The sequence below is a fragment of the Numenius arquata genome, unplaced genomic scaffold (genome assembly GCF_964106895.1).
Source record: "Numenius arquata unplaced genomic scaffold, bNumArq3.hap1.1 HAP1_SCAFFOLD_1696, whole genome shotgun sequence".
Taxonomy (NCBI): domain Eukaryota; kingdom Metazoa; phylum Chordata; class Aves; order Charadriiformes; family Scolopacidae; genus Numenius; species Numenius arquata.
Genome location: NW_027415737.1, coordinates 1 through 12,322, shown reverse-complemented (window position 1 = coordinate 12,322; position 12,322 = coordinate 1). Strand labels below are relative to the sequence as shown.

The window sequence follows — 12,322 nt, the reverse complement described above, 5'->3', positions numbered from 1 at the left end:
CCTACCAGTGGGCGCAGCCATCTTTGCCATGGGCGCCGCCATGCTTATCGCTCCCCCCCTCCCAGAACCTCCATACTGGGACCAGTCTCCTCCCTCCCAGTATGACCAGTAGCTCCCAGTCCAGCACCAGTTTAGCTTCAGCTCCACAGAGGGGAAGGGGGGGAGGGCGGAGGTTGAAATAATGGCTTTATTTCTTCGATTAACGCAGACCTGGGGGGGACAGGGGGGGGGAAACCCCCGTGTCCCTCCTGGGGGTCCCCGCTGTCCCCCACGGTGGGGAGCGGGGGGACACACATCACGGGGGGAGGGGGGAGCCTTCGGCCTCGTCCAGGGGGATGGCGGGGGGCAGGAGGGAGGAGGAAGAGGAGAACTTGCGGTCCCCGAAGGTGGCGCTGAGGCAGGCGTCGAAGAAACGCTGCAGGCCCAGGATGGACTGGACCTGGGCCTTGTCCTGGGGGGGGAAACGGGGTGAGGAAGTGAGGGGGGAAGCGGGGGGGAGAAGGGGGTGAGAATGGTGAGGAAGCGGGGGGGGAAGGGGTGAGAATAGGGGGGAAGGGGGTGAGGAAGTTGTGGGGGAGTGGGGGGAATAGGGGGAGAAGGGGGAGAGGAAGCAGGTGAGGAAATGAGGGGGAAAGTGGTGAGGAAGCGGGGGGAAAGGGGGGGAGAATGGTGAGGAAGTGCGGGCAGAAAGGGGAGAGGGTGGGGGAAATGGGGGGGGAAGGTGAGGGGAAATAAGGGGGAAGTGGGGAGAAAGTGCAGAGGGTAGGGGGAAGGGGGGGAGAAGGGGGAGAGGAAGCGAGGGGGGAAGGGGAGAGGAAGCGAGGGGGGAAATGGGGGGGAGAATGGTGAGGAAGTGGGGGGAGAAGTAGGGGGGAAGTGGGGAGGGAAATGCTGGGAGAAAGGGGAGAGGAAGCGGGGGGGAATGGGGGGAGAAGGGGGTGAGGAAGTAGGGGGGAAAGAGGGGAGGAAGTAGGGGGGAAGTGAGGGGGGAAGTGAGGGGGGAAGGGGGAGAGGAAGCGGGGGGGAAGTGAGGGGAGAAGGGGGAGAGGAAGCGGAGGGGAAGGGGGAGAGGAAGTGGGGGGAAGTGAGGGGAGAAGGGGGAGAGGAAGTGGGGGGGAAGGGGGAGAGGAAGTGGGGGGAAGTGAGGGGAGAAGGGGGAGAGGAAGTGGGGGGGAAGGGGGAGAGGAAGTGGGGGGGAAGTGAGGGGAGAAGAAGTGGGGGGGAAGTGAGGGGAGAAGAAGTGGGGGGGAAGTGAGGGGAAGGGAGGGAGAAATGGGAGGAAGGGAGGAAGTGGGGGAGATGTGGGGGGAAGGGGGAGATGAGAGTGGGGGGAATGGGGGGTGAAGGAAGTGGGGGTGAAATGGGGGGAGGGAGAAAGGGGGAGGGGGCAAAAGGGGGCGGAAGAAGAAGGGGGGCAAAAGGGGGCAGGAAAGAGGGGGCAAGAAGAGAAGTGGGGGGCAAGAGAGAAGTGGGCAGTAGATAGAGGGAAGTGAGGGGATGAGGGGGGATCGGGGGAGGGGGGATAAGGGGGTGCGGAGGGATCAGGGGGTGCTGGAGGAAGATGGGGGGATCCGGCGGGGGGTCCCAGTGTGTGTGTGTGTCCCCCCTCACCTCCGTGCGGCTGCCGAACTGTCGGATGAGGCTCCAGAGGTCGCGGGCGAAGTCCTCGGGGGAGGCGTAGGGGGGGCCCAGCTTCTCCTGCAGCTTGGCCCGGATCAGCGTCAGGTCGATGGCATCCGGAGCCGCCTGCTGGGGGGGGAGGAGGGGGAGTAGATTATGGGGTAAAAAAAAAATCCCCAAAAAGGGGAAAAATAGGGATATATCCCCCCCCCCCCCCCCCCCCCCTCCTCCTCCTTCAAGGACTTACGGGGGCGCTGGAGAGGCGGTGGAGGGGGCGGCAGGGCTCGTGGCACAGCAGCTCCAGCAGCACGTACTCACATTTCTGGGGGGGGGGGGGAATGGAGAGCGCTCGATCCGTCCCCCCCACCCCCCGGGATCCACTGGATCCCCCCCCCACACACACACACCCCCTCACCCCCCCACGTACCTGCTGATCCGTGGCGCAGAGCTTTTGGGGGGCTCCCTCCTTGAAGCCGTCAGGGGGATCGTCGCTTGGGGGGGGAAGGTCCTGGCACAGGAGACAGCGCCACTCCGGGCTGCGGGATCGGGAGGAGGGATCTGGTGGATTTTTCCCTCTCCCGGATTGTTCCCGGCACTGGGATTGGAGCCCCAGAGCTCCCCCCAGGATTGGGGCCCCAGAGCTTCCTGGGATCAGGGGCAGGAGCTCCCCCGGGATCAAGGATCAAGGGTATGGCGGGGGTGGCAGTGGATCCCACAGGATTTTGGATCAGCCAGGGGAATCCCGGCGGGATGAAAGGGGGATCCCAGCTCCCCAGGGACCCAGGAGGTCCCAACTCATGGGAGATCAACGCCCTGTGGGTCAGAGGAGATCCCCAAGGGATGTGGGGCACTGTGGGGATTCCCAGGTGGATCCAGGGATCCCGGAGGGTCGGGGATGGAGGAGGAGCTGGGCTTCCCCCAGGATTTGGGATCAAGGGGTAGATCCCAATGCAGAGGAGGACCAGGAGATCCCAGAGGATCTGGCTTCAATAGATAGATTCCCCCCCCTCCCCGGGCTCTGTGGTCGATCCACACGGATTGAGACCGGATCCCTAGGCATCACAAGGGTGAATCTGGTCCATGGGGAGGGAAAATCCCAAGTGGGGATCCAGTAGGAAGCAAGGACTGGAAAACCTGGCAGCACCACCCTCAGAGCAGGGATCGGTGGATCCCAAAAAATGCCAATGCATCCCAAAAAATGCCACTGGATCCCCAAAAACACCAGTGGATCCCAAGGGAGAGCCATGGACGAGCAGCTCCCAAAGCTCCCGCAGTGGCCACAGATCCCTGGGTTGCAGAAGGACTGGATCTGGGGCGGAGGGATCCCAGAGACCAGGGATCGCTCTGGGAATCCAATGGGACCAGAGGTTCCCCCCCCACCATACACAAGGAATCAGGAGGGGGGGAGGCAGCAATTCCACCCCCATCCTTGGACACAGAAGCAGTAGATCCCCTGGGAGATGAGTGGATCTGGCAGGATCCCAAAGATACCATCCCAAAGATCCAGTGGCTCCGGGTGGTTTCGGAAGATGTGGGGAGCAGATCCTCCAAGATTCCCCCCCCCACGCCACCAAGAGACAGTAACCCCCCCAGCATGAAGGGGGGGGGGATCCCAGGGGACACCAGTAGATCCTGGGGGATCTACCAGTGCCAGGGGAGCCTCAGGGAGACAAGGGGGAAGCCGTGACCCTCGGGGACAAGAGACAAGTGGATCCCAGGGACGCAAGGAAGTGACAAGGGAATCCCAGCGGATCCCAGGGACGTGGGGAGGTGACAAGGGAATCCCAGCGGATCCCAGGGTTGCAGGGAGGTGACAAGCCAATCCCAGCGACACGGGGAGGTGACAAGTGGATCCCAGCAGCTCCCAGGGACACGGGGAGGTGACAAACGGATCCCAGAGGATCAGGCCTACCTGGGGACCTCCTGGAGGGCAGGGAGGTGACAATCGAGGTGGTAGCAGCGCTCGCAACAGTCACACATCACCACAGCCCCAGCCTGGCAGCAGACACGGCAAGAGGAGACAGTGGGGACTTGGGGGGATCCCTGACACCCCCCTGAGGATCCGGTGGGTGCTGGCACCCCAGGGTGCTCCGGGATCAGCCCCACTGGTTTGGTGTCCTGGGTGTCCCCGATGGCCGCCTCCTGCTGCTCCTCCTGCCAGAGGGGAGAGCGGGGTGAGACGGAGGGACAGGGAGGGAGGTTGGGGGACAGACAGAGGGACGTGGGGGGACAGACAGAGGGGACACCCACTTTGATGGTGGGGACAGGGGGTGGCAGCTGCGCCCCCCGCTCGATGATGATGAGGCTGAAGTCCTCAGCGGAGGTGCCAGGGAAGACGCGGAAGACGGGGGGCTGCGACGCCCCCGAGAGATCCAGGTCCAAGCGCTCCAGGCTGACCCGAGGCACCTTGCAGAGGAGAGGGCCGACGGGGCCACTGGGGGGGCGGCTCCTGGGGAAAAGGGTGGGGGACAAAATTTTAGGGGGACACCCCTCAACGACCCCCCGGGTAGATTTCCTGGGGGTCCTGGTCCCTTCAGGACATGGGGTGACAAGATGGAGGGCACCCAGACACCCTGCAGGACAAAAGGGGACAGGGGGGCCCCAGCCACTCCCTGGCACTGGGGGGACCCCAGGGACAGAGTGACAAGGGACAGGGGGACCCCAGCCACCCCCCAACATGGGGGGACCCCAGGAACCGAGGGACAGGGGGACCCCAGACACCCCCCAGCATGGGGGGACCCCAGGGATAGGGGGACCCCAGACACCCCCCTGGCATGGGGGGACCCCAGGGACAGGGGGACAAGGGCCAAGAGAGCATTGGGTACAGGGTGACAAGGGACAGGGGGACCCCAGCCACCCCCCAGCATGGGGGGACACCAGGGACAGGGGGACAAGGGCCAAGAGAGCACTGGGTACACGGTGACAAGGGACAGGGGGACCCCAGCCACCCCCCAGCATGGGGGGACCCCAGGGACAGGGGGACCCCAGCCACCCCCCAGCATGGGGGGACCCCAGGGACAAGGGGACAAGGGCCAAGAGAGCATTGGGTACAGGGTGACAAGGGACAGGGGGACCCCAGCCACCTCCTGGTACAGGGGACAAGAAAGGGGAGGGACCCAAGGAAGAGAGCGACAGGGACATCGTGGACAAGGGACCCTCAGGCAGGGGGGGACAAGGGACCCTCAGGCAGGGGGTGGAGCTCACAGTCACCCTTGCACAGAGGTGACAAGGGTGAGGGGAACGTTGGGGACGGGGTGACAAGGGACAGGGGGGTCCCAGGGCTCCATCTGCCACCCCCTAAACTCGCTGTTGGAATGTGTGCGGTGTGTCCCCCCACCCCCAGAACCCTCATCGTTGTCGTTACCGCTTAACGAGCAGCTTCTTAACTAACTTCTCCTCAGGAGGATGAAGGTGTCTTTTCCTGGATAACAAGGTCATAAAAGCACCTTGGGGGGGCCCCAAGTGCCCCCCCGAGCCCCAGTATTGGGAGACCTCCTGGGATGGAGCCCCACTACCCAGGGACAATGACGGGGACACAGTGGCCCTGTCCCTTGTCCTCCACACCTGGGTATGGAGCGACAGGGGACACGGGGGACCAGGGCCACCTCTGGGTATAAGGTGACAAGAGTGGGGGGAACCCCAAGTATGGGGGGACAGGGTGTCCTTGCCACCCCCTGGACATGGGGTGACAAGGAAAAGGGGGTCCCAGGTGTGGGGTGACAAGGGACAGCACTGTCCAAGCCACCCCTGGGGACAGTGTGACAAGGGTATCAGGGATGGGGTGACAGGGGACAGGGCTAAGGCAGCCCTGGGGAGAGCGTGATGGGATCTCAGGTGAAAAGGGACAGTACTAAGGCATTTCTGGGGACAGTGTGACGGGGGTCTCAGGAGCGGGGTGACAGGGGACAGCTAGGTGTGGGGGATCCAAAGCCATCACCCAAGGCATAGGGGTGACAAGGGCCCTGAGGACAAGGGACAGGATTTCCCCCCCACATTCACCTCTTCGCTCCTGTGACAGCAGCTTCGGGGGGTCCATTGGCTGCTGAGAAAAACCCACATCAGGGGCCTTCCTCCCCGCCCCTCATCCTGTTCCTCCTCCCTCCCCTCCTCTGTCACCCCTCCATCTTCCTCCTCCCTCCCCCCTGTGTTACCCCCCCTTCATCCTCCTCCTCCTCCCTCTCCCCCGTGTCACCCCCCTCTTCGTCCTCCTCCTCCTCCTCCCTCTCCCCCATGTCACCCCCCTCTTTGTCCTCCTCCTCCTTCCTCTCCCCCGTGTCACCCCCCTCTTCGTCCTCCTCCCTCTCCCCCGTGTCACCCCCCCTCTTCGTCCTCCTCCCTCTCCCCCGTGTCACCCCCCTCTTCATCCTCCTCCTCCTCCCTCTCCCCCGTGTCACCCCCCCCTTCGTCCTCCTCCTCCTCCCTCTCCCCCGTGTCACCCCCCCCTTCGTCCTCCTCCTCCTCCCTCTCCCCTGTGTCACCCCCCCTCTTCATCCTCCTCCCTCTCCCCCGTGTCACCCCCCCTCTTCGTCCTCCTCCCTCTCCCCCGTGTTACCCCCCCTCTTTGTCCTCCTCCCTCTCCCCCATGTCACCCCCCTCCTCTCCCCCGGTCACCCCCCCTTCATCCTCCTCCCTCTCCCCCCTGTCACCCCCCCCTTCATCCTCCCCCCTCTCCCCCGTGTCACTCCCCCCGCTTCAACCTCCTCCCTCCCTGTCCCATGTCACCCCCCCCTCACCAAGCTCTGCACCCGCAGCCGTGCCCCTGGGGCTCTCGGCCGTCTGCGGCTGAAGGTGGGGAGGGGACAATTCAGGACAGCCCTGTCCCTCGGTGCCCAGGGGTAACTGAGGCAGGGTGGGCGTCCTCTGCCCCCCCCCACCGCTCTGGGGGACGCCGGGAGTCCCCTGTCCCTCCTCAGCCCCCAGCTGAGGAGGGGACAGAGGGGACAGCAGGAGGGGACCGGGAGCGTGTTGGCCTTTGCTCACCACCATGGCTTGCAGGGGGCCCTGGAGAAGGGAGATTGGGAGAGAGGGGGGTAAGGGGGGGCACCCATGGGTGCGGGACCCCCTCAAAATGCCACCCTGTCCATCCCCCGCCGAGGTACCTGCGAGGGGCCAGTGGTGGGGCTGGGGCCACGGGGGCTAGCGGCCGGTGGCTGGGGGCTAAGGGACGGCGGGGGGAGGCTGGACTCTGAGATGATGGTGCCTGTCAGGGAGACGAGGGGCGTCACAGGGTGGGGAGGTCCCCAGGGGTGTCCCCAAGGGTGTCCCCTCCCCGAGGAGGCCTCACCGAAGGTCTCGACGCTCTTTGTCCAGGCGTTGGGGTCCCACTGGAATTTCACGTCACCCTGAGGCTCCACAGGGTCCACGATCATCTTGAGGGCACGGTGGAGCTGGAAGGAGATCTGGGGGACACGGTGGGGAGTACGTCACAACGCGGTGACACGTGTGTCCTAGGGGGCACTTGTCACAACACAGGGAGCCCAAGGGGACAGACAGGCAGCGGCCCACAGACACCCATCGTATTGTGGGGACACGTGGCAGGACGCTGGGGATGCTTGTCACACTACAGGGACCCAAAGGGGACACGTGGCAGCACCCCAAGAATCACATCATAGTGACCTCGAGGGGACATGTGGCACCACCCTGGTGCCACACAGACCCTGAGGGGACACACGGCAGCACCCCAGGCACCCACCGTACCACAGGGACACCGAGGGGACACATGGTAGGACACTGGGGACGCTTATCACATCACATGGACCCCAAGGGGACACATGGCAGCACCCCAAGGGCACCCGTCACATCATGGTGACCCTGAGGGGACACATGGCAGCACCTCAGTGTACCCCCTGTGCCACAGGGAGACTGAGGGGACACATGGCAGGACACTGGGGATGCTTGTCACATCACACAGACCCCGAAGGGACACATGGCAGCACCCCGGGCATCCACCGTGCCATAGGAACACCGAGGGGACACACGGCAGCACCCCAGGCACCCACTGTGCCACAGGGACACCGAGGGGACACGTTAGGACACTGGGGACGCTTGTCACACTGCAGGGACCCCAAGGGGACACATGGCAGCACCCCAAGGGCACCTGTCACATCATGGTGACCCCGAGGGGACACATGGCAGCACCTCAGTGTACCCCCTGTACCACAGGGAGACTGAGGGGACACATGGCAGGACATTAGGGATGCTTGTCACATCACACGGACCCCAAGGGGACACATGGCAGCACCCCGTGCATCCACTGTGCCACAGGGACACATGGCAGTACCCTGGTGCCACACAGAATCTGAGAGGACCCATGGCAGCACCCCAAGGGTACCTGTCACATCATGGTGACCCTAAGGGGACATGTGGCAGCACCCTGGTGCCACAGGGAATGAGGACTGCAATGGGACCCACCATGGGACCCCAAGGGGACACGATGTGGCACCTGTCACATCACAGGGAAACTGAGGGCTACCCCCATGGCAGGGGGAGCACCCGTCACACCACGGGGTCCTCTACCCATGTCCCAGTGACCCTGCCGCAGCACCCTGGGGACACAGGTGGGGGACACTGGGCACCACAGGGAGATGTGGGGACAAGCCACCCCGCAGGAGACCATCTTCTGCCCCCGCTTTCACCCCACGTCACCCCCAAAACTGGGGACCCGGAGGGAAGAAGAGCCCAGGCTTCACTCTCCACCAGTCCTGGTGACAAGAGAACCAAAAGGTCCCCAAGAACCCATCCTGGGGGGTTCCCTGCCCAAGCTGAGGGGTCCTGGGGGGTCCACGGGGGGGTTTAAAGTGGGGGGTACCCCCTGGGTATCTCACCAGCTTCTTGGAGAGCAGCAGAGCGGTGCTGTTGTCGCTCTCCAGTGCCCAGGAGGCGAAGCGCAGGATGTGCTCCTGGTGCCGCTGCAGCTTGGTCATGGCCCAGTGCTGCCGCTCCAGCTTCTCCTGCTGCTTCACCGTCACCTTCTGCGAGGACAGGGGACAATGCCACCTCAGGGCAGAGGGACGGGGGACAGGGGGAGGTGTTACAGAGCCTGTGTGTCCCTCCCCAGGGCTCACCTGGGCATCGTTCACCAGCATCTTGCCGCGTTTGTTGAGCTCCCTCATGATCTGGAGGATGGCCATCTTCACGTCCACCTGCACCCTCTTCTGCACATCCGACACCTGTCGGATGCTGGGGGCAAAGAAGGGTTGAAGGGGGTAAATTTCTCCCTCCTGCTCTGTTGGGGGGGAAAATAATTCCTCCCTGGGGGGGGAGAGGGGGCAGATAATTCCCTTGGGGACGTACGAGCTGCGCACTTCCTTGGTGGAGCGCTGGAGGTTGGCATGTTTGTCCCCCAGGCGCTTCACCAGCGTCGCCAGTGTCTTGCGTTGGTTCCTCACTGCGTCCTCCAGGAACTGGTACCTGGTGGGGAGGTGACAATGGGCCTGGGGGGGGGTGGGGGGTGACAAACCCCAAAACACCTCCCCTAGGTGCAGCCCCCCCCACAGGAGAGGCCCCAAAATAGCCTCATTGGAGACACACACCCCCACAACTCCCAGAGCCAGCAGAGAAGGGAACTGCCTTTTCCCTCGTTAACTCGTTAGTCATTAGTGGTCTAATTAATTTGGGTTAAGAAGCTGGCCAACAAACTCATCAGCCACAACATTTTAACTTAATTAGTTACTTAACCCAAATTATACCTCCAATATGCTTTCAATATAACAAATCCATCAGGTAAGTAATCTAACCAGCTACCTGCTCAGCTAGTTAATTAAGTTAATTATCGATTTGACCAAGAAATTTCACCAGTTTTGAGAGCAAAACCAGTCCAGTTAAAAAAAACAATTAAAAACTAACAACCAACCTCATTGAAATAACTAAGGAGATAATTAAATTGACATTCCAGAGGTCACAAATTAGGGATCTCCAATTCCTTAAAACCTAAAAGCAGTTTAAGCTTCTCCAACCAACCAGTCCATTAATTAGTAAAGTAATTAATCAGACAACGAATCTATTTGGTTAAAAACAAAAATTAACCAAAATTAACGCTCTACTAGGTCAATCCCTTCAGTAGCTGGACAACTAATGAGCTTCATTTTTAAAACCAGTAATTAATCAATGAGGATAATTAGCATACAGACTAACTCCAGTTCTTTTTCAATAACTAGTTAATCAGTTTAATTAGTTATCTACCTTCTCAGATATTAATTAAAAACGCTTTAAGGTGCTGCAGGGCCTCGCTGAGAGGGCACAGGCGACCTTTTCGGTTGATAAATCAATTTATTTATTTACCTGACTTACCCCAAATCACCGATTTTAAGGGCTAACGAGCAGGACAACCCATTCAAGTGAGAATTAGCCATGAAAAAATCAACGTTAATTGAATTAATTAGTGCCCGTTTCCACTCACTGGTGGTCCTTGTGCACGTTGAGCTGGCAGTCCCGGCAGGTGAGCGTGTCGCACGTGTTGCAGAAGAGCACCAGCGGCTCCTGCTTGTGCACGGAACAGTACACAGGGCGCTCCCTTTCCTTCGCCTTGCCACCACCTGCAGGGACAGCGTGGTGACATCACTGTGACATCACCATGATGTCACCAGCACCCAGTGGCACCTGCTGGAGGAGGAGGAGGAGATGTCCCCCATGGGACAGGTATGGCCACCGCGGCGGCACTTCCAGACACACTTGGGGGCACGCCGGCCGCACGGTCACTGCCTTGGGGAGGACGGTGACATCGCGGTGACAAGGAGGGTGACAAGGAGAGACCTGTGGCACGGACGGTGTGGTCCTTGGTGTACTTGACCCGCTGGTGGGCCTCCACGCAGGTCTCGCAGAGCGGCTCCGAGCACTCCACGCAGTAGCTGGTGGCCGGCGCATTGTCCTCGCAGCTGGTGCAGCACTGTGGGGACACGGCGTGGGGACACGGCGTGGGGACACGGCGTGGGGACACGGCGTGGGGACACGGCGTGGGGAGCTCGCTTCACCCTCATTAACCATTAATTAATCATTAACGATGCCTTACCTGACTGGATTCCTGGCTGGCGGCAGCATCTTCGGTCTTGCTGTCCTTCAAGAAGTAGTTCTCCACGACATCCTTCAGGTCACACTGGTGTTTGCAGATGGGACAGCTGACAACTGCGGGGAGGGGAGCAGTGAGGGGACATTGAGGGGGGCCCAGGGTCACCCCTGTCACCACTGTTTGTCACTAGAGAGTCCCCTCACGGAGCCACAGGGTGCCTTGTGCCTGCCAAAACCGCGGTGGCTCGTTAGCAGGGTGAGAGAAGGAAGAAACCAGAAGGATCCTGGGACCTGCCGGTGACACAAAGACCTTGGAGACCTCCAAAACTGAGTCCCATCACGGCCTCGGGGCTGTCCCCAACGTCATCGCAGAGGGGACAGCCCCTCAGGGGGTCCCACAGCAGGTCCAGCAGCAACCCAGGTCACCTATGGCTTTTTCCAGAGCCAGAGTTTTGTCCCAATATCCACCCTGAACCTCCACGGTGGCGCCTTCTTGCTCGGGTTCATCATCCACCTTTGGAGCAGCCGCTGAGCTACCCTTCCTCCTCCTCCTCACCTCGGGAGATGGTGGAGCAGCGGTTGAGATGCCATCTCTGAGAGGATGTGGCGCCTTTGATCTCTCCAGAACCCTCCCCGTTGAGATGGGGGGAGATGACTGACTACAAGGAGCCGCGGTGGCGGTTGGTGATGGGGTCGGAATGTGTCTCGTCTCCACCCCGGGGGTAGGAAGGACCCAAGCGTCCAGGTGGGCTCAGAGCAGCCGTGGGGCGGTTGGGGGCTGCCCAGTAGGTCAAACTGGGGGCACAGGAAGCTTGGGGAGACCCCGTGGGCCACCCCACGTCCAGACAAAGCCCCACAGACGATGACCTAAGCCTCCTTTACTCCCCCCAAGCCTCCTTCCCCCCCCCCCCGGTTCCCTTGCCCCCCTCCTCTAGGCTCCTTTGCCCCCCCCAAGCCTCCTTTAACCCCACCCCCAAGCCTCCTTTACCCGTCCCCGTAGGGCTTCTTTACCCACCCCCCCATAAGCCTCCTTCAGCCCCTTATCACAGGGCTCCCGCCTCGCCTCACCTAGCCCATCCGGGGCTGGGGCGGGGGCGGCGGCCGGGCCCGGCGCAGGCCTCAGGCACTCCCGGCAAAACGAATGGAGGCAGGGCAGCAGCCGGGGTTCCCGCTCGGCCTTCAGGCGCTCTTGGCAAACGCCGCAACGTTCCAGCAGGTCCAAAGTCTCCGGTCGTTTCCCGGTGGGGCCGCCAGCCTCCGCCTCCGGGCCCGACATGGCGACGGCCGCCCCCCTCAGTCCCCTCAACCAGGGGCTCGCGAGGCGCCGCGCGTGGGAGCCCGCCCCCCGCCTTCCTCGGGGGAGTAGCCAATCAGCGCCCGCTGTGCCCCGAGGAGGCGGGAACTAGCCGAGATTGACAAGGCTAGAAAGCAATGGGACGTGCGGGAGAGGAGTGGCAGGGAGCCTCCAGCACGTGAGGGAGGCGGAGTTAAAGGGGGCAGGCCAATCAGCGCGCACAGTGGGTGGAGGCTGCATACCTTATTAAGCCAATAGACACCTGGAGAGCGCGGACTGACGGCACATGGAGCCAATCTGCTTCTTCCAAGCGCTCCGCGCTCCCCCCCCAATGCTGGGAGGGCGAATGTTGTCTCGTTGCCAAAACGGCGGGGAGGAGCTGGACCAACCAGCACTCGACTCACC

At 62.2% G+C, this 12,322-nt stretch overlaps 1 protein-coding gene across 1 annotated transcript; it reads right to left on the bottom strand.

The window, feature by feature from the left end:
- Window positions 1–168: 168 nt before the first annotated feature.
- TRIM28 (tripartite motif containing 28) lies at window positions 169–11,899 on the bottom strand. The gene is made up of 18 exons (XM_074167890.1): window positions 11,692–11,899; window positions 10,628–10,740; window positions 10,372–10,504; window positions 10,019–10,154; window positions 8,914–9,030; window positions 8,685–8,799; window positions 8,445–8,591; window positions 6,905–7,019; window positions 6,720–6,820; window positions 6,354–6,621; window positions 5,620–5,662; window positions 4,985–5,041; window positions 3,871–4,069; window positions 3,533–3,774; window positions 2,048–2,156; window positions 1,868–1,942; window positions 1,612–1,749; window positions 169–451 (listed from the first exon to the last, which is right to left on the bottom strand). The coding sequence occupies exons 1-18, from the start codon at window positions 11,897–11,899 to the stop codon at window positions 296–298; spliced, it is 2,472 nt and encodes an 823-aa protein (XP_074023991.1). The 3' UTR covers window positions 169–295.
- Window positions 11,900–12,322: the final 423 nt, after the last annotated feature.

Coding starts and splice junctions, on each gene's coding strand:
- TRIM28 (XM_074167890.1), bottom strand. CDS start 11,899: ATGTCGGGCCCGGAGGCGGAGGCTGGCGGCCCCACCGGGAAACGACCG. Junction 7,020..8,444: donor TGCTGCTCTCCAAGAAGCTG/GTGAGATACCCA, acceptor CGTGTCCCCCAG/ATCTCCTTCCAGCTCCACCG. Junction 4,070..4,984: donor AAGAAGCTGCTCGTTAAGCG/GTAACGACAACG, acceptor CCTTTTCCCCAG/GAGCCGCCCCCCCAGTGGCC.